The following is a 27,871-nucleotide window of genomic DNA, read 5'->3' as shown; positions in this document are numbered from 1 at the left end:
AGGATTCATGAAAGAGTTCGAGGGTGTGGGAGCTGAAATATTCCAAGGACTCTGAAGGTCATGTCTCTATAAGATGTCCCCTCCACGATGTTTGCCTTAAGCCATTTTTCATGACTGTCAGGCAATAATTACAGAATGAAATAATTACAGTAGCCTCCCACCCCCACCTTGGTTTCACTTTCCACAGTTTCAATTACTTGCAGTCAACTGCAGTCCAAAAATATTTAATGGAAAATTCCAGAAAGAAACAATTCAAAAGACATTTTGAAAGAGAGAGAGAGAGAGAGACCACATTCACATACATTAATTACAATATACTGTCATGATTGTTCTATTTTATATTGTGTTGTTAATCTCTTCATGTGCCTAATTTATAAATTAAACTTTATCATAGGCATGTACAGGAAAAAACATAGTATATATAGGGTTTGGTATTATCCGTCGATTTAGGCATCCACTGGGGGTCTCGGAACGCATCCCCCACACATAAATAGGGACTACTATATAGGTACTTCCAGCTCCCTGCTGCCAGGGTTCTCCTGGTTCTCAGCCCATCCACTAGGGGTTCTACTCTACACTCAATGTGGAGGGAATTCCCACCACACCCTCTTCTCTCCCTCTGATTAACTACGCTTACCCTCTTGTTGATATATAATAGAAGCATTTAACTTATTTACTTAATGTGTGTGCATTTAATGTATGCCCTAATCAGCTGTCTCAGTCACATAGCCAGTGCCTGGTGGGCAAGTGAATCATGTCTTTCTCCATGCAGAACTTTGCAGCGCCATAAGAAACACGTGCGTCCGAGAGGAGATAATGACTGGAGTTCCCTTGTGTTCAGTAGGACCATTAAACATAAGCTGCAACCAATAGAAAGATCTGAGAGTACTTCATTGCCTCTGAAAAATCGACCTCACTGCGTTAGTCATTGGCTTTATCCCCTGAACGCCAGCCATCGCAGGTCCATCCAGGACCACAATGCACCGGTGGACTTGGAGCCAAAAGGCTGGAACTGTTAGAACTCAAGTTCCTCTTCGATGTGATAGGGGAAGGGATTTAAATGAAGGCCAAGTGAGAGATCTCCCAGGCTTTTTTCTAAGACACAAAATGGCAGGTAGTATGTAGAAACATCTACAAAGGTTTTTGTTTTCCTAACTGGATCATGACTGATACATATACGAGTATGTAAGTACCTTCCTTATTTGTTGACACATTTATTGTCTGTGTTTCCCCCACCCTCCCACTCAATGTAAGCTCCCTAGGGGCGGGGAGCTTTGTTTACTGCCTTATCTTCAACACTTAAAACAGTGCCTGGTACATACTAGGCACTCAGTAAATATTTCTTGAATAACTGAATAGGTTCAGGTATTGAAACAATAGGACACTCCTAGCATCCAGGGAACAAGTAGGAGCTACTGTAGGGAAAATGGTGATTACATGGGCACAAAGGAGATGAAAACAGGACTGGAGTTTATTGTATTAGGAAATTAGCTATGCAATGGCAAAATGACCATGAAATGCTCAGCCAGTCTTCGTTTCTTGACATCTTGGGGAGCAATAAGCCATGGCCAACTCCAACCAGTGTCATTGGACCTCTGTGCCATTTCACACTTATGGATAGGACACCACAGAATCTCTGGGCCCTAAACAGAGTCCTGGGTTTACTGTGCAAATGGTCTAGGGGACTATCCGTCACTGGTATCTCCTCTGCTGCTCACGTAAGAGCCCTGCAAAGCCTCTGGTGTGGTGGGGAATTATACAGCTTGCATTTGAATTTGCTGCCTTTCCTGAAGCTTAAAATCAGTGCATCTATCTCCTTGTCCTAGAATTTATAACATCAAGTCAACATAGACGTTCCTGTAACCCTTGACGTCCTTAAACTTGTTGCTCCTTAGATTAGCTTGGATCTGCCTTTGGCCACTCTTGAAGGGGACAGTCTTTAGAGTGATGCTGGCCCTGTGTTGGGGTTTGAAGACTCCAATCCTGCAGCAGAGAAAAGAGAATGTCAAATAACGGTAGGCATTATAATCACCCCAAAGCCCTTTTTTACTCAGCAAGCTGGTCTCCCCTTTCCCAGTGTTCTCAGAGCCTTGCCTGGGAGCCTGTGTTCAGAAAGGATAGTGCTGACCCCAGAATAAGACAGGAGTGAAGGCTGAGTACCCCTAGCACTCACAAGACTCTCTGCTGTTTCTTGAAGAGACCGCTTCCTTCCACAGTTAGCACACAGTCTTCAACCTGCTCCGAGAGGGGGTTTGAAAATATCACCTGTATGGAGAGCGGCTGATTCACAATGGCTGCTCCTAGAACCTAAACACAGAAATCCAGGGGAGAGGAAAAAGCAGAGAATTAGTCTCATTCACCAATTCACCACACTTTTATGGAGGGCATATGGGTTGTTGTTAACGTTTTTTAAAAAAATGAAATAGAAAAGAAGAAAATATCAGTGTATATCACACAAGATATTGAAGTAAAATCTTTACTTCATTAGTACACGTATGGATGTTTGCGTAAAATATTTTACATCACTTGATCTAGCATATGGAAAAGTCTGATGAGTTGGGAATCGCCAGTGATGTTTCCTCTGCTCCAAGGATTATATCCAAGTGTGAAATAATCAAGAGCTCCCAAAGGATTCTCAGGCATAATTTGAGTACATATAATCTTCTTTGGCACTTTTTGTTTGTTTCTTCTGATTGCAATTCCACCTCATCCCTTCCCTCCCTCTTATCATTACTGGCTCACTTCTTTTCACACCAGTGTTAGTGAAGAGCTCATTCAAGGCTGTAGAGAGACAAGGAAGTAGCCTCAGGAAACATAGAGGCATTTTGGAAACCCTCCCTGAAACAGACTCTGGTGGCTGGGCTTGCCAGATGCACCCCAGCAGGGGTCCCCACAGGCTCACTTGGCAGAATCCAGGAGGCTGCTCCGCCTTGGGAGACAGCACTGAAAGGAAGGGACCCATGAAATCCTCCCACTCAGAGGACCACAGACCGTCAGAACAGGAGGTGTTCTCAGAGGCCATCTAATCTAACGCTCTCATTTGACAGAAGCAGAGGCCCGGGGACTTGTCCAAGGATGCACAGCCAGGAAACGGCAAATCAAACCTGAGCTGACCTTCAGGCAGTGCTCTCCCTCTACTCACTTGAACACTTAATTGACCCTGGGGAAGGCCAACCTTGAGAGGTGGCACAAAAGAGTGATCTCTGCATGGCAGCTGCTCGAGGTCCATACATAAGGCCTCTAATGGTGCAATAGGATGGAGTCCTCACCCAGTGTTTTCAGATAAACCTCCTGATCCAGGTGGGAGGTACCTGGAAGTACTAGAAGAGGCAGAGGAAAGGAAGGAGTGCTCTCCTGAGCAGCCTCTCAGAGGGTTCCACCCCCTCCCAGCTGATCCCAAGGAGCCCCCAGGCCGCTTGCAGGGCTCTTGCCTACATTAATCATGATAGCGGGACAGGTTAAGGTGATGATCTTGTCCACCAGGATCTTCTCTGGACTGCTCTTCTCTTCTCCCAGGGCACTGATGTGGATCAGCTTGTCTGTTGACAGATACTGGCTGTACTTGGAATAGGGGATTTGGCAGGGATGGGTCTTTGCTAGGGAGAGAGCACAAGGATGAGGTGAGGCTAGCTGGGGAAATCAGCTGGGCCTGCTGGATCTAGAGACCCTTTTACACAGAGGAAGAAGCCAACATCTATTGAGCCTCAGTGAAGCCCGTACCAGCTTTTCTGACAGAGAGACTGAGAAGCAATTTGGCTTGCCCAAGGTCATTCTGCTGGTAAATGTGAGAGCTGATGCTCTAACCCAAGATTGGATGACTAGAAAGCTCAGATTGCCCCCCACTAAACCAGGCTATTTTCCTTGAGGTAGTAAAGGAAGGGGAGGAGGAGGAAACAGAGACAGGAGTACAAGGGAATTAGGGAAGGGGAAGAGGAGGAATCTGTGCTGCAGTGGACACCGGGAACACTGGTGTCACAGGGTCTGCCCCAGAACCCTTGTGGCTGGGTGGCCCTACTGGCATTTCTGTAATCCACTCTGTGTACACAGAATCCCCATGCCCGTACCCAGAGCCCATACCTTCTTCAGGAGAGAGGGTGATGAAGGCTATGTCCTGCCAAAACGGAGGCAGGGGGCTGCCATCATGCAGCAGAGACTGAGCGCTCAGGCTCACTTTCAGATCCTTGAACTGGAGCGACATGTTGAGGGCCAGCAGGACAAACCTTATGTCCTGGCCCATGTTGGGCGGGTCGAGCAGCTGGAATTTCAGGGAGACCTGGATAACATCACTGGGCCGCAGGGAAGGCCTATGTAGGCTCCGGGGCCTATTCTGGCTCAGAGGCATGGGCTTGGAAGATGGTGAGTTTGCTCGGTAGGGGCCTTCGAACCTTTCAATCTTCAGCTTCTGAAGAGCCTTCAGAAACACCTGCCTCTCCTGGGGGGAACCTGGGAGGGCAGAGACAGCACCATCTGTGGACCAGGCTGACCCAGAGGTTAAGCCATAGTTGAACATCCTTCCCAATAGCCCCACCAACACTGCAGAGGTATGAAAACCCTCATTTCCAACAACAAATACTCCCTACAATTCATCAGCTGCTTTCTAAGTGTCAGGCTCTGCTGAGCACTTCACTTCTTTCATCCTCACATTAACCATGAGAGAAATGTATCATTATTATTAATTATTATTATCATTATTCCATATATAGGTGTAGAAAATGGCATGCAGAGAGGTCATGTCAGTTGTCCGAGTCACACAACTTGCAAGGGGCAGAATTCAGGTGGAGACCAAATCCACCCAACTTGAAAATCTGTGCTCATGACCACTAGACTATCTTGCCTTCCCATGGGAAAGACGGTCCACAAATGTGGAGAACAAGCCTCTTAAAGACAACAGGGTATGGTGTGATTTCCTGTTCCAGTACCGAATTATTGGTCAGTTGTAGACTAATTCTTGGAGATTGAGAAACTGAGAAGCCACAGTGGGGGGAAAAAAGAGGAAATTCAGTCAAGCCAAGTTCCCAGAGCACCCAGACCTCAGCCTTGGAGAGGTGCTGTGGCAGGATGTGCATGCAGGAATACTCTCTGTGCTTCCCTAATAATACAACAGGTGCCTTCACTGAGCGCTTACTGTCTCCAGGGCCGAGCCCCACTCCTTTAGTTGTGGGGATCCACAACCTCCCCAGGCAGACACCACTTTTGTGCCCTTGTTCTGTGGGTCGTGCTAAGCCCTGATCCGGGGATAAGGGGATCTTGAGACACTGGCTTCAGTAAAAGTGGACCCAGGGAGATGTGGATCAGATTTAGCTCATCTGTGGTCTGTTCCACCCCCACACCCTACCAGGCTGGGTGGGAGGAGACAGAATACTGCCTGACTGAGCAGTATACTCAGACTCACCAATATACAGCTCTGAAGCCCTCAACTTCACAGCGGAACCCCATGGACCCTGTAGCAAATGCTGTCAATGCCCCATCCATGTCCCCTTGGCACTTGCCATTTCAGTGCCCTCCTGCTTTAATTTCAAATTCTAGCACCTGCTGCTACTCTTTGTCTGAAGCTTTCTCTGCCATCAGAGCTGACTCTGCCCCTGTGTGGGACAGGCCAAAAGTGCTAGGGAATTGACACTCCCTAGGGGCGGCCCTCAACCCCTTACTGACAGGAGTTGGATAAACAGCCTAGCCCCTTGCCTCTTGGGTGGGATAAATCTGAGGTGGTGTTCTATACTGTACACCGACTCGCTGATAGGATGGCCAGATGTAGCAAATAAAAATACAGAGCCATCTAATTTGAATTTCCAATTAACAACAAATAACTGGGGACACGGTTAGACTAAACCATTATTTTTTGTGTGTTTTCCCTGGCAGAGCTCTCCAGCAGGTGAGCTCCAGCCTGCCCGCAGGCTTGATGAGGCAGGCACCCTGCACTGCTTCCCCTTCCACGTCTCCCTCGCTCATTCTCCTTCCTTGCAGTAGATCCTTGCCTCAGGATCTGTTTCTGAGCGCCCCAACCAAGATAACCCTTGAGTGGCTGGTGATGGATAGTACTACCGGGTTGTGTTCAATGCTTGGCTCTTGCTGTGTAGCCCCTTCCCGGGCTTGGATTCTGGAGCTCCCCACAGAAACAAACCACAGATCCCACTTGCCAGCATTCCCAGTGATTCCTCCTCTAGCCCCTTACCCGCCCTCACGCGTTCCTGATCTGCCCCTGCTCAGAGTCTTCTCCTCCCCCTGCTTCTGGTCCTCACAGACTGGATATTTTTGCTTGGCCCACTGGTGGTTGAACCTAGTGGTTGGTCTTCCTCAATTGCCAGGAATTAGTCCCTACCCGACTGGCTTAGCTGCCCCTTTGCCCGTGCTGGTTCGGGCAATAAGCTCCTGTCAGGTCTCCCACCTCTCAGAACCATCCTCTGCAGGGGGTGGGCGTGGGAGTGAACTTTTGGCCTTACATCAGCCTCAGTGCTGGCTGGTGGTCTGGCCTGTCCTCCAAACATGCAATAAAACACAATTAATTAAACAATAAGTTAAATCAAATTAATTAATAGAAGAGAGTTCACTAAATCCCCGCCATCTTCAGTGGGAGGCTGACTTTTGGGGAAGGCGGGGCAAGGGATTCATATACTGTTGGTGAGATGCCTGTCAAGGGCCCTACAAGCAATGTGAATATCTGTGGGGGCTGCTCACTGGCCGGTGGGACGTGGGGAGTGGTCGGCATGAGGAAGTGAGGGACACCTCAACTGGGACCTTAAAACTGAAGAACTGAGGAGACAGTGGACCTGGCTCCTGCCTTGCAGACACCCTCTGGTTCCCCAGAGGCCTGTCCCAGCTGGCTGGAAGGGCCCCTGGGGTAGGGGGAAGGCGGCTACAGGATTTGGGCTCTCAGGGGGTCTGGCTCAGTCATACCTTCTTCGTACTTGTAGTTCTCTGTAATGTCATCCCGATCATCACTCTGGATGCTCTTGGTGCTAATAAAATTGCCAACGGAATTCGTGTCCCGGTAAAGTCTCTGCTCTTTCCCTCCATGGACAAGCCAGCACACACAGTCAGCATTCACCATGGAAAAGACAAAGGCCGTGTCATAGTTCAGATCCACCTCTCCCTCTTTGATGGCTCTGACGGAGGCAGGGCCGCAGCAGTAGAGGCCTGAAGGAGAACAGAAGAGCCAAGATGGACCATTGCTGCAGGTCAGGTAGGGGCAGTGGCGGATTCCATGGAAGTGGGTTCCGCCTTTCTTCTGGAGAGCCTCACCATTGCTCGTCTCCTGAGGTGTGGCATCCAGCACCTGCCAGCCTCCATACCCGGGAGGGAGGTCCTTTCGGGCCATCCAACACTCATTCCAGACGTGGAAATTCCTGAGGAAGAAGCCAGAGGAGGCAGTGTCAAATGAAGCTAAGGGAGAGTTTATAGTGCTCCTGTTCCTTCTGGAGCAAGACAACGGATGATGAGCAGATGGACTGCCAGATAGAAAGACAGACAGGGCACCCCAGGCCTTCAAACCTCTGTGGGTGAGTGGTGATAGCTCTTCTTCCTGTGAGCCTCGACTTGCCCTGAAAGGAACTTTCCTCTGTTTGTGAATAGAGAATGAAGGCTCCCAGAGCCAGCTGAAGTTAAAAGTCCTTCACTCTCTCTCAAAAAGGTCCTCATGGCCCTTTCCTGTGTGTGCTGCTGACCACTGAGAAGCAATCATGGTCCTTTTGTATGGAGGTGAGACTTCAGGCCCTCCCGTGGTCACAGGCTGAATTTAAATGAAAGTGACAAAGAGGAAAACCTTACCCAGGGCAAAGAGCTCTTGTGATATGAGAATTCTAAACTCAAAATTGTTTTTGGATCCTGCTGTGTCCCAGCCTTAGGGGTGGGATTACTGAGCCCTGGGGCTGGTAAAAGGGGGGGTAGGAGGCATGAGAGGGTAGGAGGCCCATGGGCACAGTCCCACCCTACTTTCTGTTGGTGGGGGTTTGCCCTAGAAAGATCTGAAAGGTTGTCTCTCACCACACAGCATCCTTCTTATTCTCCAAAATCCTGCCCGTGTTGTCATAATACTCATCTATGATTAGGTTTCCGTCTGTGTCATGGCCAGAGTCAAAGTTGGTGATCACGCGGGTGGGGATCCCCAGGCACCTCATCACTGCAAAAAGGGCAGAAAATCTTTTGTGGGTTGTGGATTCCTGGATTCCTGAACTTAGGGCCCTGGGCCCAAGGAAATCATTCATTTGTCACCGTCAGGACCAAGAAGGAACTGTTTGGGGTACTGGGTTGGTGACACTGACATCCTCCCTCCCCACCTTCCTGAGCTCCTCTCCCTGGAGCTCGCAGAAGAGACTCCCTGCAAAGGCTGCTAGTTGCTCTGACAAGCATTGCCAGGGCCAACAGAAGTCTAGCAAGTCAAGGGTTCCCTTGCTTGGGCCAGCAGGGCAGAAAAGGCACACCTCCTTTGGCAAGAATCAGTAGCCTGACTGAGTCTCTCTTCTCTTTTGGTTATAAATCTCCATCCTCAAGCCAAATAGCTGGAATGTTTTCCTTCCTGTGGTAAGGAGTGTTGGCTAAGAACATCAGATTCTTAAGCAAAGAGATCTGTGGCTTGGAGTCCCCTTTCTCCATGGGTGTATTATCTTGGAATCTTCTCAAGGAAAGCATCACAAATTCAGCCAGGAAGGGAAGGAAACTGTGATATAAGCCTAGAAAAATGAGTCTGTACCTGGTGGAGAAATTCTGGGAAGGAGGTAGAATGTTGTCTTTATTCCTGAAGAAGCATTCCTTCCCTGTGCCAGCAAACTTTTCTTTGTCCTCTGCCATGTTTCTCCCCCTCTGCACTCTTTTAAGAACAGCAGTATCCCCCAACCCATCCCACCACCGATGCCCTGGGAATCCCTGTCCCCTCAAGTCCAACAGTGATGGCCAACCCAATTCAACCATCATCATCATCAATCAGCGGGCATGGTGTTGCTTTACATACATTGTCATTTTTTAAAATGTTCATGCATTTTAGTTTAAATACTATGTATCTATTTATATTAAACATTTAATTGCTTATAGATTTTAGTTTAGGCTCCTTTTTGTACTTTGGCACAAAGGCTCTCTCCAGGCCAGGGTGTGGACACACCCCTAGATGTAGCCCAGGACAGGGAGGAGAGAAGGCCAAAGGGGAACCTGGAGTTCTCCTTGGAATGGTAGGTCTGCATAAGGCCAAGGAATGAAGGGAGAGAGTAAGCAGAACTGACAAGCGAGTTGTAGGTGGAGGTGACACAGGACAGCCTCAGAGGGGAGGGTACAGGTTAAGAGTTGCCACTACCTTCAGTAGAGAGACAAGAGTGAGGCAAGAGCATTCAAGTGACTCAAGAGCATCACACAGGCTAGGATTTATGCTAAGATTACAGTCAGGAGGGTGGATAACACTTATAATAATAAGAGAACGTGCCAAGGAGGGGTGGGCAGGGATAGTACAGAGCAAGACTCTGTTCTTCAATCTGATGGATGAATTCAGGAACGGCCACTTGAAGTATCAGTGGTGTCAACTCCTGCTCAACATGGCCGGGTGGGCACAGAATAGATGCTCATTAAATTTGTGTTGAAGTGAGTTACCTTTAACCTGTGAACAAGGTTTCTGCAGGCTATCACTCCTGATGTCACAGTTTGACATGAGACTCCGTTGACTCTTTCACTGGTAATTTTGTGAAAGCTGAGTCCCTCGTAAAAGAGAAACTTATATGGGGTATGTTTGTGCATGTGCACACACAGGCATGCACACTCACAGGATGATGCTTGGACAAAGGCAGACGAGATCTCAGAGTTGAGAAAGAGCTGAAGAGTTCCCAAGGTATATTACACAACACCACACTCCCAGCATGAATTATTATGTCTCTTCACTTCGCCATTTAGCACTTATTCAGTGACAAGTATCAAGCCCCTTTGATGAACCAGGCAGTGCGTTAGATGGAGACTACACAAAAATGAAAGACATCTATTCTCAAGGAGTGCAGCTTCATTTCTGACTGGTGGTAGACACTGTCCTGATGGTGTATTAAAACAGGGAGTCTGTTTCAGGACTGGCCATGAAGGCTTCTAACCAGTTCTTCCCCACCACCACCACCCCTGCCTCCTCATGTGGAAATGTAGCTCCATTTTTATGCGAAATTAGTGGAAAAGTAGAGTTCAATTTATTTATTTATCGAAATTCATTTATTGAGATTCATTTGCTACCACACTTCCATGGTTTATGCTGAAGAACACGGTCAAATCCCAGCTAATAGAGTCAAAGGAATTGCATTTAAATGTGATGATTTTTAACATCTTTTCATTCTCCCTAGTGTACCCCTAGATGCACTAAGCTTCCAAGTGGTAAAAGCATCACTTCCTGCTCTTCCTCCCATGTCTTTAATTGTCCCCTATAACAAGATGTTTATATTACTTTGTTTTTTTCAGACTTGTCATCACAAGGTCATATTTGAACTATTTTCTCTTGTCTGCAATGACAATGAAACCTAAAGCCGCTCTAAAAAATAAAACCTACTTAAAAAAATTACAGGCATGTAAAGAAGTGGGAAAATATGACCCATAATTAGGAAAACTGTCAATCAATAGAACTAGATCCAGAAATGACAGATAATGGAATTAGCTGGCAAGGACCTTAAAACAGCTATTTTAAATCCCATAAATATGCTGAAGAGGAAGACAAGGAAAACATGAATATAATAAGAAAAATGGAAGATAGAAAAAAGGTCCAATGGAACTTTTAAAGGTGAAAAATACATTCTATAAAACAAAAACATACTGGACAAAATATTACACAAATATAATAATATACTTTTTTGTGAGAACACATTCAAATACAATGCTACATATTAAACACATCAAAATGTTTCCCTGTCATGGGGGGAGATGAGTAGAAATGGGTTAGCAGAGAAATGGGAGAAAATCAATTAATTAGTTAATTATTTTTTAAAAAAGAGTGGCCTGAAGCCGACCTATTATGATAAATACCATGACATGAGGAGTATGATTAATTTAATTCTAAACATTCCAAGAAAAAAAGGAAGGAAAGGAAGGAAATAAAGTAAAAAAGTGGTAGAGAGGATAGGGAACTGTAGTTTGGGGGACAGCTAGAAACAGCTTGTAAACAAGAGCCAGCAAGACCTTTGGAGCCTAAGAGTCAGAGATTAAAACAGTATCAGACTAATTATAATAGTTAACACTTACGTAAAACTAATCATGTGCCAGGCATTTTTCTAAGTGTTTGCCATATATTAACTCACAACCCTGTGAGGGAACATTCCGTATAATCCTTGATGTCTCATTAATCAATGGAGAATAATGGTTGATTTGTGTTTAAACCATAGGTTGAGGCAAAATAACACACCAGGGCCTTGGCTGGAAGGAAAGGGCTCAGTAAAAACAACGACAAGAGTTATTGTATTAAAATGAAGATAATGAGGTACTTTTTGGAGGCCTTTATACAAGCAAGTGAGAAGAAATCTTAGATTAGTTTCGGGTGAAGAGAGGAGGGCCCAGCGCCAAGCACTCAGCCTCTTCATCTCCACGCCATTTCCCACCACGACGCCCAGCCCAGGGCCCTACTTTACAGCGGAGGGAATAATGCCCCGTAGACCTACTCACGGCCACAAGTTCGAGTCTTCCGACCCTCGGCCTCTCACTTCTGCCCCCACACCCACCCCATGCAGCTGTGGGCAGGAGCTGACCAGGACGAGGCACATTCCCAGGACGCCTGGCTTTTTTAAAAAAACAACTCTATTGAGATAATTCACACACCGTAAAATTCACCCTTTTAGAGTGTACAATTCAGTGGTTGGTAGTATATTCACAGGTTGTACAACAGTCCCCTTTATCTAATCCTAGAACCTTTCATCACCTCAAAAAGACACTCCATGCCACTAGCAGTCACTTTCCATTCTTCCCTCCCCCCAGCCCTAGGCAACCACTAATCCACTCTCTGTCTCTATGAATTTGCCTGGGCATTTCACATATATGGAATCAAACAGTAAGTGGCTTTTGGACACCTGGCTTTGGGGAGAATTTTCAGGCAAGAGGACATCTCTGTCCCCTCTGTTCCCTTGTTACATATAAGCCGTCCAGACTACTTCACAGACTTCAGCAAAGGGCTGAGGGTCCTGACCTTGTCACAAGTTGTGGACAGCCAGAACAGGAAAAGCCCAATGACTGAGAGCTGTGAGACAGCTGGCCCTGAGCATAGGAGAGGTAAGCCAGGGATTTCTCCGAAATTCTCAAACGGGTTATGAGATAAATGGGGGGAGGGGAATCAATTAATTCGTACTAGCCAACTAAATAGATGTCAAGGAAACGACCCATCCAAAAATTGTAACACATTCTTTGATGCATCCAAAGTCTCATTTTTTGTGATTTTTCTTTAAGAAGTTGAAGTCAATATGTTTGACATTAAAAGGTAATACCAGGAGGCAGAGCTACTTGGGGGAGAAGGTACTTCTGAGTCAGACAAGAGACACTTGGTTACTTTAAGCCTCAGTTTTCTCACCCACGAAGTGATGGTAATGACATATACTCTGCAGGTGGTTGTGAGCATTAGAAAGAGTGAAAATGCCCAGTGTGTGCCGGAAGAACGGAGGTATGGGGGGTGCTGGATAAATGGCAGCTGCTAGTAATGTTTGTGCAGCGTGTAGACTAGTGGTTAGAGCCAGCCAGACCTGGATGAGAGATTAGCTGCACCACTCAATTTCCTCACCTGCAAAATTGAGATGATGATAGAACCTACCTCATAAGGTCATTTCGGGCGATCCCAGCTAATACTGAACACTCACTATAGCTAGACTCTATTCTAGGCATTCTCCATGTATACACTCATACAAATCCTTTCAATAATCCTGTGAGGTAGGTACTATTATTTTCCTCATCATACAGCTGAGGAAACTGAGGCACGTGTTAAGTGACTTACTCGAGGTTACTCAGCCAACTAATGATAGGGGAGTGCTGATGTTGGAACCCAGGCAGAGCCCACATGCTTCACCATTACTCTAAGCTGTCAAGCTTTCAACACAATTCCTGGCACAAAGGAAGTTCTCGAAAAACATCACTTATTGTGATTATGAAATAATAATAATAATAAACATGCTTTGACAGATGAATTGGGTTAAGGAATTTGATAAATCCCTAACTTTTAGTGGAGGCTAGAGACTGGGTCTTACCCATCTTTGTATCCAAAAGTATTTGAAACACAGTGCCTAGCATAAAGACTCAATAAGTGTTGTTGGATGAATGAATGAATTTTTCAAATTCATATATTTATTAATATACAATAATGGTAGCCCTTTTGGGGAAGTCCGGTGCTGGCTGAGCTGCAGAGAGACCAGCCCACATTTGACCCACTTTGCCCAACCCTTTGCTTTCCAGGTTACTAAAAGGCCATGACTCTCATAAACATTTTAATTGATCTGCTCTCGTTACATAATCTGCATTCACTGGCTCCACCTCTGTCATCACCAAACATCCAGACAACCACACCCAAACCCCTGGCCCTCTCCTACACACACATACACCTGGCCCATTAGACTAGGCTTTTCCATGAACAGGAAGGTTCCCTCTCTATCATTCATAAGATCAATCCATTCTCTGTCAATCTTACGCCTCCTCCCTGGATGACTCAGCCACCCCAGTTCACTCAAATGTCCATGACTCTGGGTGTCAACGCTGTCAAATTCCAGATTTCAGATAAAAACAACAACAACAACAAAAACAAAATAGAAAAACAGAAATTCTTTGAGCAATCAAAGCATCGAACTCAAGATGGGGCGGTGCAGCTGCAGGGCCCGAGCAGCTCAGGACTTCCTCCTCACTAACCCATGCTCACGCTCTGTGGTTGTTGACAAAAGCCTCCGTGTGCCCTTGGAGAGAGGTCTGGCCTTTGCTCAGTGGCCCAGGGCTCTCTAGGCTTGTTCTAAGAGCCCGAAGCTGGGCCCCGCACACAGAGTACACCAGGCTTTTCCTTACAGGGAATTTCTACGCAAAAGACCCCAGTTCTTCATAAACAGCAAGTTGTGAGCTGATCTGCCTCCCTGGATCGGACTAGAGAGTACTGTGAGCAAAAGCCATACTTGGCCTATTTCCCCAGGTAACAATAACAACTTCCTGATTGTGACCCAAGTTAGGTATACAGATACGCGTGCTGAGAGGCTGAGAGCTGGCCTAGGCATGGTGGCAGGGTGAGGGTGAGGTCCAGGAGCAAGAGTTTGGTCCTGGGTGAGGCAGAAGGCCTCCTCCTGCTACCTCCAGTGTGTGACTCATTTCCAGGTTTCAGTTTTCTCAAGATTCACCTGCCACTTCCTTCTACTTACTCCTCTTGCCACATGCAAACCAAATTCCCTTTGCCTTCCTTCCCCTGTACCTATATTTTAGCTTTTCTCCTCTAAGGTTCCATCTACTCCCTATCTGAAAAGCTGATCTCCCACCACCCCTAATTCTCTGGCTTGAGCCAGGCCTCCAGGTCCTCTGAAGTTGTGACAACTCCGAATTCAAGGTCACCACACTTTGGCTGCCATCTTGCTCTGGCCACATACCACTGCTCAGATGCACATTTTCCTCTCATTAGAACATCTTCATTAAGACCATTCTCTATGCTAGTTAGTTGGTAAGTTTTCTGATGACTTGGCCTCTCTTCTCATTCCTATCTTGCACCGGACAATATTTAGCCAGGTTCTTAGGAATATTCTGTTAGATTGTTCACACTCAGAAGAAGGGAAGGATGCCATGTTCTGGGAAGTGTGCGATTTCTGCCTCAGAACCATACTCGGAAATAAGCCTGAGGTTAGTAATGAGACATTTTTGCTGGAAAGGGCTTCCTTCCAAACGTCCTTTGGTGGAAACTGTGTGAGATTAGGACAAGAGTTATTTGGAGGGCTAATACATGAGCCATTGCACTTTTTGGGATGTTCATGGGGACCTTTCTACTCCTTACCTGTGCACATGACGGCTGCAAAGACCCAGCACTGCCCGTAGCACACTGGCTGGCAGCCCGTGGCGTGCCACTGCCTCAGGATGGCCACACTGCCGGTCCACTCTGCAGGGTTGATGCCATCTAAGTAATCCTCACTCCATTTTCCATTGAGCACCCCACTGTCATCATTGCTGTTGATCTGAAAAAAAGCCATATATAGAAGAATCCTTTTCCTCAACAAGATGTGAAGTGTGGGCTGCCTTGCAAGGCCCATGGGCCTGAGACACAGAGGAGGCTTAGATCTCATTTGACCTGGGAACTTCCAGACCTGCTGGAGAAAGGGTCAGAGTGGAAGCTGGCTATTCTGATTTATGCTCCACTGTTAATTATTTTATTATTCTATTTCTACACACACCCTTAACCCTCATTTCCCCATCCCCTGCAAAGCTAGAGCGGGGCTCTGAGAGCTTTTGAAAATACTTCAGAACAAAAGAAATTCAGAAACAATAAGACCATTTCACAAACCAGAGCTACATTCAGCGTTTCCCAAAACATGCAATTTGGAATTAATAGAGGTGATGGCCCACACCCAGCTATTTCAGAGCTCAGTTGAGAAAACCTGTTAGCCACATTCTTTTATCAAGCCTTATCCAAAATGGCTTTGCAAGAGGGCTTGTTCCTCTCAACTCTTCATTTCCTCATTGCAGGGGGCAGCTGTGAATGGGCTGGGCTCCCCTGGCATAGCTTCCTCCCTCCCTGGACACACCCTGGGTGGACAAAGCCAGACTCAAGCTCACCATGGCGGATACCACTCTGCTGATGTAGACGGGGCTTCCCCGTAGGGCACAGTCCGTGGCTGGGTCAACCTGGAAATTCAGGCTCTTGTCTAGCAGCTCCAGGCAGATGTCTATGATATTCTCTTCAAACTGGAAGGGTTAATGCAGAGAGGCAAGACACCCATGCTTGGCACATGTAGATATGGAAAGAAATACATGAACCAGCCCGCCCAGCTCTCCAATGGTGTGTATTTGTGGAATGCAAATCCATTTCGAAGGCAACTGTGTCCAGTAGCACAGCTATGAACTGCCTCCTGGGCAGGTGCAGGGTCTCCAAGCTCTGTGGTCACAACTCACCCAGTTTGTATGTCTTGAATATAAAATCCCTGGAGTTTTTTCCAATGTGTCTGACTGGCTGAAAAATCTGTTTCTTCCTCTTCTCTCCTCAATCCCCACACGCTTGTTGCTCTTGGGTTGTTCTTGCTAAAAGCACATTGCTTCTCCTTCTACCCCCACCTGCTGACCCAGCTCATCATTGTCAGCTACTGCTGAGGTGATGACACCAACTTGCCACAGTGCCTGTGGACTGACTAATAGCATATGAGTTACGGGAACTTCCCACCCAAGGCAGGCTGACTCCTGTCCGTCAGGCTGGGTATGAATGCTGCTTCGGAGGCCTTCCCTGAGCCTGAGCCTGGTTTAGCCCTGGCTATGTCTCTCCTCAGACTCAGTTATAATGATGTAGCCAAGGTTTGTCCTCCCTGCCTGAGTGTATGCTCTGTCTTTCTCCAGGTTTTCTCACCATCATACACCTCAGACCTGGCACAGTGCTCAGCACATAGCAGGGACTCTGTGCATCTTTGTTGAATGAGAGTAAATGAATGCAGTGATTCCATGTAACACTGGGCAAAAAACGGGGTTAGGAAGCTTCTCTGATCCATTTTCCTCAGGGGACAGTTAGATCAGTTCACTTTTCTACTTTAAAATGTTCAAAGGCCCCTGTGGCCTACAGAATCAAAACTCTAACCTCCTCTACAAGGCACGTAAGACCCTCCCTGATCTGGCCCCTTTCTACCTCTCTCGTCCCCTGTCTCCATACCCTCTGCCTCACCAGTTTTCCTCCAGCGACACCAGGTTCCTTGTAACCCCTGCGGCAGGCCAAACTGTTTCTCACCTTTGTGTCTTTGCTCATCCTTCCCTCTGCCTGGGATATTTTTCCTGCCTTCTTTCACTTGGCTAACTCAGTTCAAGCATCTCCTCTTCCAGGAAGCTTCCCTGACAGACCCATGCCCAACCAAATGCTCTTCCTCCAGGCTCCCAGAGCAACCTGCGCTTACCTGGCAATCTTTACACATCCCACTGCATGATAAGCGACCTGCTTATGTGACTGAGTCCCCACTACACTGTGGGCTCAGGGACAGTATTTAATTCATGTTTCTATCTCTAGCACCTAGAGCCCTGCCTGGCACTGAGTAGGCATTCAGTATATGTTCGCTGAATAAGAGAGTCGGGGAGGACCCAGGGCTCAGAAAGCAGCAACAGGTCACTTCTGTTTCTCACAGAAGACAACAAACCCCTGTCTGGGCACTCTCTAGGCCTCCCATCTGCCTATGCTGAGTGAGGCTGCTGTGTCTCATCTAGACTATACCCTCCTGGGGGGCCTAGGCTGGGCCTAAGGTCACAAGTATTGGACAAGTCCAGGAGAGGAACCCATATCAAACTGATACAAGACTTCACAAGCACCCCCAGGATTTCCCAGCTGACACCCCTTCTGGGTAGCCAGGGCTGGTCCTCTTCCCCTGAAGGTTCCAGTGCCGGGGCTCAGCCTCGAGAACCCTCTTCCCTGGACCGGTTCTGGACTCCTTGGAGCAACTGCTGTAGGCTGAGCTTTACATGGGAGGTGGGCTTTTAGCAAGGTAGGAGTTGCAGAGTTTTGCGGTTAATATGATGCTATTTTTACAAATAAAACCACATGTTTCCACATGTGTGGAAAACAAAAGGTAGAGGAACATATACCGCACTGGAAACACAGTTAACAAACCAAAAAAATCATGGCTGCTGTCACTGTTGTCCCTTCATTCTCACCCTCATACTCTGTGGAATTCCTGGGGGTAGGGGGAGAGGGTGTACTTTTCGCGTCTCTTCCCTTTCTACTTCTGTTGTCCAAATCAGACATGATCAGCGAAGAACAGCTTCCAACTTTCTGTGACTGCTCCTCTAGCTCTCTGGGGTCACATCTCACCTCTTCCTGGTGCCGTTTAGTCCCCATTTGTCAGCGGTTCTGGGTGAACCTTGCACGAAGGGCATCCACCCACCGTCCCCCCTGGATGGGCCGTGAGTGGGGCCGAGACGTACCTGCCCGTAGTTCCAGGGGCAAGGGCGCACCCAGGTCTTGTTCCCTTGGTAGATGAAGCCATAATCATTCATGACGTACTCCTGCCTCTGGGGCTCACTGTCCAAGTAGACGGCGTCCCCTAGGAACCCAAGTGGGAGGACACAAAGCAGGACAGGCATCTTGCCCTGCCCGCCCCATTCGCATCCCCAGAAGGCTCAGTCCCACGGAAAGTGAGCTCCGAGGAGGGCACCGGGCAACAGCGTGAGGGGCAGCAGCAGGCTCAGTGTGAACATGAGGTGGGACAGTAAAAAGTTCTCTTTGGGGGAATTTCTTGGTTTGCAAAGCACATTTACACCCTCGCCCCATGGTGAGGTTGAGGAAACAGACTCAGAGTAATAAGTAACTTGCCCAAATCACACGTAAGTACGGAGTGAAATGTGAACACAGAGCCCACATGGCTCCAGGTCTGTGCTCTTTCTGCCGTACTCAACTAATCCTTGTTGGAAAAAAGCAAACCAGAATTTAGGGGTTGGCATTGACCTCGTCGTTCCTTTTGTAGGAATTTAATCTAAGGGAAAGTATTCAGGAAGTACACAAAGATTTAGGTACTAAGCTGTCCATCTGAGTGCTGTTTATAACACTGAAAAGCTGGAGACAACCTAAATGCCCCACTCTTGGGGACCGGGTAAATAGTTATCTCCCCCACGGAAGTCTGTTCACTATTCATATAAGATGTAAAATTGTATATGTAAACATAGAAATTTCATATAATCACACACATGTATGTGTATATGCATAAATACATATTTGATTAAGCATAAAACATTTTTGTAAGGTTACCCAAGAAAATGCTAACAGGATTTCCTCTGGAGTATGGAACTTGGAGATTAGGATAGGTTTTACTTTTCACCTTATACTGTCTTTCTTTCTTTTTTTTTGGTTTTGCCCTTTATTCCATTTCACAATGTACTTAATACTTTTACAATGAAGAAACTTGAGTTAACTTTAAAAGGCAGGGTGAAGGTTAATGTTAACAGTGGTCAAATTTAATTGCAATAGTTTTCCTATTAAGTAAAGATAATTTTAAAATTCTAGATAAATAAATAAATAAACAGCAAGTTCTCCCTGCTCTGATGGTGGTTGGGAGTAGATGCTGAATGCATGGGATTGGGGAGGTTTGTGGGTTTCCAGGGAGGAGGTTCTAGAAGTCCCTGAGCTTGGCTCTCTGTGGCATGGACAAAGGGGCAGATGTAAGGGACTCCCACCTAGAATCCCTGCCTTACCTGGGCACCATGGATTGAAGAGCAGAATGAACTCCCCGAGCTGGTAGGCTGTGACAGACCCCTGGAAGGAGTCAATGTGAACCTTCAAGAGGTACCGCCCCACGGCTGCCATGGGAGGAGCACACAGGCTCACGTCCAGGGAGGCGGCCCTGTTGGTCTCCAGCGAGGCCTTCCAAAGGCTGGGACCGCCACCACCTGCCATGCTGAACACAGCCCGAGTCCCCTTAGCCAGGTCTGGCAGCAGTCCTAGGAAGGAAGCAGAGCTGAGGCTCCCTGAGGTGATCTCCCAGCCCCCAAGATTTACCCCCAACACGTACACACAGCCCTGTGTGCCAGCAGGGATCCTCACCAGTCTCAACCACAAAGATAATGTTGTCCAGGCCAGGTTGGAAGCCCCGGTTCCTGAAGTACAGAGTGATATAGAAAGCCTGGCCCCGGCGAACGAGGAGGCGCTCCGAGCTGATCTCCTCCGTGTGGTGCCACCTGTTGTTCCAGGAGCTCTGGAAGTCTGTGGCGGACAACTCCAACCCTGCCACGGCGCCGCCTGGGGCAGATGGAAGAGCAGGGTTATGGAGCCTGGGCTGATCCTGACCACCACTTACTAGTTGTACAAACTTGGGAAAGAAGCTTAGCCTCTCTGAGCCTCAGTTTCCAAGTTGCTAAAAGAGAATCCATAATACCAGCCTTACAGAGTTGATATGAGGATTAAATGAGACTCTGTGCATACAAGTGCCTCTTTCTGACTTCTTTCATCCCTTCTTTCCCTGCTTCTCTGACCTTCTGTTCCTTCTTCCCTTACACCCTCCTGGAGGTGCATGGGTTTTTTTCTCTCTGTCCAGCTCTTTCTGGAGGCCTGGCCAAGTTTGATTGTTCCCTTCAGTCTAGCTTGTCCTCAGATTCATGCCAGCACCCACTTTCTTGGACACAAGTTAAGAGTTTCACTTGCCTCTGTACAAGCCTCCAGATCTAGAAGCAAGTCCTGGGGTCAGCTGCCCCTAGGCTAACTGTTACTGGGTTACGTGCTGTGCTTTTAGCAATTTGCTGGCCTCTGACTAACAATAATGCCCAGTGCTTTGGTAGCTGGAATGCTGAGGACAGTCAAAGAAATGCCCACTCCTACCCAGCCTTCTGCAGCAACTGCTAAGACACAGATTGACCTCACTGTTTTCCAAGTGTGCCTCCCCTAGAACGCACCATTTTTGACCTCTCCATGTTTGACCATGTCCTGCCATGGTCCCCAGGCACCTGGGCTTACAATTTTTAAATCACAATTCGCTCATCCATCTCCTTCTCAGTCTATATCTATTCACGTATTATAAATCTCTTCACTCCTTCCATTCAAATGTCTATGGTGTCCATCGGTCCCTTTCCATGTATACATAACTCTGACCTTCTCACCCCACTCCTAGTGATTGTAACAGCCTTCAGCAGGTCTCCTGCTTCCTGTCTCTCCACACCACCCACCCTTATCATTGCCAGATGATCTTTCCTCAAGACAATTTGATCATGCTGTCGTTTGCTTTAAAAGTTCTGAGATACCCTACAGCCCACCATACAGACGGCACATTCCTTAACCTGACACTTATGACCCTCTATACCTGGCTTTAACTTACATTTGCATTCTCACTTCTCACCACTCCCAGCATGGATCTTCTCCTCCAGCCAATCTGTCCCCAAGCAAATGGCAGCCTTCCCTGTCCATGTATTTTGATCCTGCTATAACCCCAACTCAGAATGCCCCTTTACTACCTAACCAAATCCCATCTGTCCTCCAGTGCCTATTCAAGAGCCACCCTCATGAAGCCTGTCCCGTTGGCCCACCCTTCTTCCCATTTCCAACTGAGCTACAGCACTTAACTGCCTCACAGAGCATCTAACCACTTAATTCACAAGTTAACATCATGCTCATTTGTTCATTTACATCAACAAACTTTTACTGAGAGCCTGAAATGTTCAGATATTTTTGTAGTTATTTTTTTGTTTACCTTCCATCACTAGATGTAAGCCAATGAGGATAGAGACCTAGCTGTTTTGTCTCAGCTGTATTTAAAATTTAAGAAATATGAACCAAAGTGTTGACAAAATCCAATATTCCTTCATGATAAAAATACTCAACAAACTAAGATTAGAAGAAAACTTCCTTAACCTGACAAAGGTATTTATGAAAAACCTACAGCTAATACCATACGTAATAGTGAAAGACTGGATGCCATCCCCTCTGAGATAAGGAAGAAGATGAGGAGGTCCCCTCACACCCCATCTAGTCAACATTGTACTGAAGGTCCCACTAGGAGGTCCCACTAAGAGGTAACAAGTGTCGGTGAGAAGGCAGAGAAATTGGAACACTTATACATTGCTGGTGGGATTGTAAAGTGGTGCAGCTACTTTGGAAAACTGTCTGGCAGTTCCTTAAAATGTTAAACATAGAGTTACCATAGACCCAGCAATTCCACCCCTAGCGCTCACTCTTATACCCAAGAGATTGAAATACCCAACAGATTGAAAACATATTCACACAAAACCTGTCCATGAATGTTGATAGCAGCACCGTGTATAATAGCCCAAAATGGAAGCGACCCAAATGTCCCTCAAACTGATTAATGTATGCATAAATGTGGTATAGCCATATAATGGAACATTGTTCAGCCATAAAAAGGAATGCTGAATACAGTATAATATGGATGAAAGCTGAAAACATTATGCTGAGTGAAACAAGCCAGACACAAAAGGCCACATATTATATGATTCAATTTATGTGAAATATGTAGACTGGGCAGATTCATAAAGACAGAAAGTGGATTAGGGTTTACCAGGGGCTGGAAGGAGGGGGAAATGGGGCACGACTGCTAATGGGTACGGGGCTTCCTATAAAAGATATATAAGCATAATGGTCAGCACATTGTAGGTATTAAAAAATGTTTGCCAGGTTGAATAAAATTCTCTGTCTTTTGCATAATCACCCTGTACTTATTTCAGATTCAATGAACACCTTCTCAAGGGCCTGATTACCATGTGGTAGGCACTGTCCTAGGTACCTTAGGACAGTTATCTTACTGAGTCCTCACCACAACAGCGGAGGCATGAAATGTCATGCCATCCACACTTGGAGTTGAGAAAACCAAGGTTCGGGCAAATTAAATGTCTTGCCCAAGGTTAAACCTGGGGTGATTGGCCCAAGTCCTGTGCTCTTTCCATTACCCAACAGCTGCTGCCCGTTGCTGGCCTTCGCTCGTGTTCAGAAAGGACATCTGACTCCCTGCAAGCTGGAAAAGCACTTGGCTATTTCCTAGTAGTGGTAAAAGAAGCTCATCCCTTTTGGAGACAAATTGACTAGACATAGATTGTTAACTGGCCCTGATTTAGGTTGGGCATGTGACCCAATCTACTCCACAGGAGTGGCAGCATCTGCCTGACAGCAAGTAGTGGGGCCAAAGCTCATCCTCTGGATGCATCCTGTGTCTAGTTAATCTCTCCCTATCACACAGGGGTTATTCTTCAGCCCAAACACCAGACATTCAAATCAGAGGTACTGGGCATCTTTGTTCTCCTTGATGTACAGGAAGAATGGGATGAAATGATCAATAAAATAGAAAGAAAATTATAGGAAGTACTTCTAAAGTAATCTCAGTATCTGTCTGAGACACTCCCACACAAGCACAAAGAGGCATAAATAAGAATGTGCACTGCAACATTGTTTGTATAACTGAAAAATGGGAAACAACTTAAATGCCCATCAATAGGGGACTGAATAAATAAAATTACATACACCCATAATATGAAATACTATGCAATGTGGAAAATACTGAGGTAAATCTACAGGTACTGAATGGCATTAATAGAGCTCCAAGACATACTGCTGAGTGAAAAAAAAATCAAGTTGTACAAAAATATGTGCAACACAATGATATCATAGATATACCCCCCAAAAAAAGAACTCACACATGCTAATATTATGTATCACATTGCGTGTGTGTGTGTGTGTGTGTGTATACCCAGCAATTCCACCCCTAGTGCTCATCATATATATATATATATATATATGTAAATGTGTGGACAAAAAACTGGTAACAGTGGTTTCTCTGGAGATAACACTGGGGTTGAGGTGGTCGTAAGGGGACTGTAGCTTTATCTGTAAATATTGTTTTATATGACTCCAACTATATATTGGTATAGTTAAAAATTATAAAAATGTAAACATAAAAATTTAAACACAAAACATATTAAATGAAGGTGAGGCTGTTACATTTGTAGAGGTTTTAGCTCGTTCCTATAAATGGTTTCAACTAACCTTTTAATCTTCATAATAGCTCTTTCTAGAAAAGGGGAGTTGATACAGAGAGAAGGGTAGTGGTGGGAAGATTAGCTAAGATGAGGAACAGGGCCTCTGAAGTGGGGAAAAGAAGAGAAAATATGAAGATTCAGAGAATTCTAGAGCTGGAAGACAACTTTAAGATTATCTGGTCCAATTCCCCTCATTTTTCAGGCATAGGAGCTGGGAACCAGAGAAGTGACTCGTTCAATGTCAAAGGGTCAGCTAGTAGAAGAGAAGGGCAGGAACCCTGACCCCTTCATCCCTGGCCCTGCTCTGTCCGACCAGGCTACGGAAGCGAGCGTGTTGGCATGCAGCTGTTTGGCTGTTTACCTGCTGGCATCTACCTTGTCTCCTGGTTCTCAGGCTACCAACAAATTCTGAGGTTCCTGGGGTTTCTCCTTTTTCTACCTCCATTCTTTATTTACTCCTCTCTTCCTCTAAATCCACCCTCTCTTGACATCGCACAGTCAGTCTGTCTTTCTTGTCCCTAACCATCAGCAGCGCCATGGGCCTCCCCTACCTTGAGCCATGGTGTCTGCCTCTGGTTCCTGGGCTGCTCCCCACAGAACACCTGGATAGCCTGGAGCTTCAGGAAACTGGTCCTGGAGCGTCTGTTTCCCTTTCCATCCCCAAGACTCCAGGAGACACCGAAGGTGGGGCTGGCTACAGCACTGCCACCTGCTTACTGGGCAGATCACAACTGGTTTTCTTACTTGCCCTCAGGTTTTTCTTGGCAGTGTTGCTCATCTGATGAAGTGTGGCCCAATGAACTGTCAGGGCCTTGCACCGTGGGGGCCTCTGATAGCTTTTGGGCGATGGGGCATTCACTGCCAGGTGCTGTGCTGTAGTGGGGGGCCATGTGGGAGAGATGAGCCATGGGGCCTCTAGGGGGATGGAGAGGGGCTGCACCCCTGCAGGGAGGAATGTCAGAATCCCAAGACTTCAGCTCACAGCTGAGAAAGCCTTTTAAGCCTAGAACGCTGCTCAGCACCTGAGCCCTCTCTTTGATCCTGGAAAGTCACTTCCTGGATATCAAATGCAAACAGAGCCCACTCAGGATCACCTTGATATGATTTTTTGGTATTTATTTTTTGGTGGAGGTATTGTCTTGGGTGAGACCTGCCAGGTCCCAGGCGACTCTCAAATTAAAGCACTAAAGGAAGAAAACTTGGGAAGATTCATGGAGGAGTTTTGGAAATAGGTGAGAGGGTTGGGATGCCAGTGAGTGACCTTGATTCTAGTAAGAAAAGTACAAGTCCTTGGAATGAGTGTGTAAGGGAGAAAGGAACAGATGGGAGAAGAGAGAGAGAAAGAAAAGGGAAAGGCTATTCATAGGGAGTAGGTGGGACACTCTAAAGGACCCTCAGTCACACCTACCCTGCTTTTCCCTGCTGTGGGACATTTTCTGTTTCTCCCTGCCTCCTGGGTCCCTTATCCTCTTTACTCAGGAATATCAGTCACCAGCTTCCATCCTCCCTCCTGTCTTTTCAAATCTCTCTGTCTCCAGTCAGATTTTAAAGTGTGTGTATACATGCACATATAGAATTCACTACTTTACACACCCTCACCCTCTTGTTTCCTGTTTTTTTTGAAGCCATTTTTTTAGTTGGCGAGAGGAGATATTTGAAACGTCAACTGGAAAATTAGAGATAGCTAATATCCTCATGCCTCTGGGAGGCCCAGCAGAAAGCCTGCCCACTGTCCTCCTCCAGTGACACAAGTGACACAGCCAGGCAGTTTTGCGCCACCAGACAGTAGGGGCAATGACTAAACAAAGGAGGACCGGGCACTCTGCAAATGGAACAAGGTTTCAGATTTCTGCAGGAGCCAGCCCAGGAACCAGGTCTCCAGTGGGTGGACAGGGAGCCACCCGGAACACAGCAGTGACAAAGCAGTGACAGAGCCACACAGAAATGCCCATACCACTTAATGGGTACGGGTGTACCTGGCACACAGGGTGGAGTGCGGGTGTGCAGACTCCTGCCTTTCCTGCGAAAGCAAAATAAATACAGAACAAAGAGGAGGCGGAAAAGGAAGAGGCGAGGCTCGTGAGAGGAACAGAGTGAACGTGTAGTCACTGAGCAGGTGAGGAACAGAGGACGAGGGCCACACCTGAGAACCCACGGGAGGACATGCTCCTTCTCTGCGTTTCTGGATCCTCTAAATTTTCCAGGATGGAGAGGTGTCAATTTGTAATAACTTCATTTTTTATTTTTTTATTGAGATATAATTGACATATAACATTGTGTAAATTTAAGGTGTACAACATATTGATCTGATACATTTGTATATTGCAATATGATTACCACCACTAGCTAGCACCTTCATCCGGTCAAATAATTATTTCTTTTTTGTGGTGAGAATATTTAAGCTCCGTTCTCTTAGCAACTTTGAAATACATAATACAGTATTGTTAACTATAATCACAACACGGTGCATTAGAGCTCTAGAACTTACTGTTTTTCTAAGTGGAATTTTATATCCTTTAACCAAAATCACCCCATTTCCCCCATCCCCAGCCCATGGTGACCACCACTCTACTCTCTGTTTCTAGGAGGTCAGCTTTTTTAGGTTCCGCATACAGGCATACCTCATTTTATTGTGTTTTATTTTATTGAGCTTCACAGACGTTGCATTTTTTACAAAGTGAATGCAAGACCTTCCACCAGCAAAAAAGATAAGACTTGCACTATTGCGCTGGTCTGGAACATAACCCACAATATCCTCAAGGTATACCTGTATAAGTGAGATCATACAGTATTTTTCTTTCTCTGTCTGACTTTTCACTTAGCATAATGCCCTCAATGTCCATCCATGTGGTAGCAAATGACAGGACTTGCTTCTTTCTCACAGCTGCATAATATTCCTTTGTGTACGTATTACATCTTCTGTGTCCGTTAATCCGTTGGCACTTCGGTTGTTTCCATATCTTAACTGTTGTTAATAATGCTGCGATGAACATGGGGATGCAAATATCTCTTTGAGATAGTGATTTTGTTTCCTTTGGATAAATGCCCAGAAGTGGAATTGCTGGATCATATGGTAGCTCTATTTTTAACTTTTTGAGGAACCTCCATACTGTTTTCTATAATGGCTGAACAAATACACATTCCCAACAACAGTGCACAAGGGTTCCTTTTGCTCCACATCCTTACCAACACTTGTTATCTCTTGTCTTTTTGATGATAGCCATGTAATGATAACTTTAAAAAACACAATGAAGGGAGTCGAGGGGAAGCCCAGAAAAATATATGGCAAAATGTTAGCAGAGATTTCTTCTGGGATGGGGGAACTATCAGTGATTTTTCTTTTGTTTCTTTTCACTTTTTCTGTTCTTTCCAAATTATCTAGAATGAGCATAAATGATCCTGAGAACCACAGGCAGAAAATACAAAAGAGTAGCTCTCTGTCTTTAAAAGAACAAAAACAAACAATGCAAAGGAAGAGAGGCTGGGGTCAGTTAGGGTGACTTGGAGAGGTTGAAAGACTAGGGGGAGTAAGAGAGGGAAAGATGGGGTCAGGGAAACCGAGGGGCTGTTTTGGGGAGCAGCCAGCTACAAAGTGCTTCCCAGTTATCCTGAGGGTCACCCTGAGTGGGGCTGGCCCAGCTGTCCCTATGCTCTCAGGCCAGCAGCAGAGAAGTCTGCTGGGCAGCTTCTGGCTGGTCTCCATAGCACCGCAGGGAATGTCCTCCCAGCACATCCAAGCTTCCTCCCCACACCTGCCTCCAGCCTCTGCCTGCGGGCTAAGGCAGTTTAGATGGAGAGATGGTGATTCTTGATTCCAGAGAGGCTGATTTAGAGGGATCATGTTAGGCTTATTTTGTGCATGGGCCCTTAAAGGAGAGAAAAGACAGGAAGAGCAGGAAGGGCCCAGCCACACAACAGACAGCCAAGCCAAGAGGACCAGCCAGAAACAATATGTATCTTGTTCACACAGAAGAGGCAACACCAGTGACCAATAAAGACATCTTTATTGTCTCTTCCCAAGAAGCACAGTGGTTCTAACGGAGCTTCATTCAGCCCCAGGCAGGCCGGGAAGAGGACAGAAGGAGCAAAGATAACACCGCACCTTTAGGAATAAGGTAAGGCAGGGAGGGGCTGGGGGGGCATGGGTAGGGGCTGAGGGTACGGGGAAGGCATCAGGAGGGCAGGGTGGGACTCAGGGAGGGCTTGGGGGGCACTAGCAGGACATCAGAAGAGTGAGGGGCCAAGGGAAGGGCTGGGGGACAGGGAGGGCCTGAGGAGAGTGGGGGTG

General features: G+C 46.6%; 1 protein-coding gene across 1 annotated transcript; it reads right to left on the bottom strand.

The window, feature by feature from the left end:
* Positions 1-327: 327 nt before the first annotated feature.
* TGM5 (transglutaminase 5) lies at positions 328-24,282 on the bottom strand. Its single transcript, XM_033108148.1, has 13 exons — positions 24,135-24,282; positions 19,652-19,846; positions 19,303-19,548; positions 18,040-18,158; positions 15,706-15,834; positions 14,930-15,107; positions 7,981-8,116; positions 7,240-7,343; positions 6,895-7,134; positions 4,078-4,443; positions 3,436-3,596; positions 2,174-2,307; positions 328-1,983 (listed from the first exon to the last, which is right to left on the bottom strand). The coding sequence occupies exons 1-13, from the start codon at positions 24,142-24,144 to the stop codon at positions 1,830-1,832; spliced, it is 2,172 nt and encodes a 723-aa protein (XP_032964039.1). The 5' UTR covers positions 24,145-24,282; the 3' UTR covers positions 328-1,829.
* Between the last annotated feature and the right edge of the window lie 3,589 nt (positions 24,283-27,871).

The sequence above is a fragment of the Rhinolophus ferrumequinum genome, chromosome 6 (assembly GCF_004115265.2).
Source record: "Rhinolophus ferrumequinum isolate MPI-CBG mRhiFer1 chromosome 6, mRhiFer1_v1.p, whole genome shotgun sequence".
Taxonomy (NCBI): Eukaryota; Metazoa; Chordata; class Mammalia; order Chiroptera; family Rhinolophidae; genus Rhinolophus; species Rhinolophus ferrumequinum.
This window is presented reverse-complemented; position numbering and strand designations above follow the sequence as displayed.

Excerpts from the sequence above, each read along its gene's own strand:
- TGM5 (XM_033108148.1), bottom strand. Across the intron at positions 19,549-19,651 it reads TATCTTTGTGGTTGAGACTG|GACTGCTGCCAGACCTGGCT; the intron begins GTGAGGATCCCT and ends CTTCCTTCCTAG. Across the intron at positions 1,984-2,173 it reads AAGAAACAGCAGAGAGTCTT|GATTGGAGTCTTCAAACCCC; the intron begins GTGAGTGCTAGG and ends TCTCTGCTGCAG.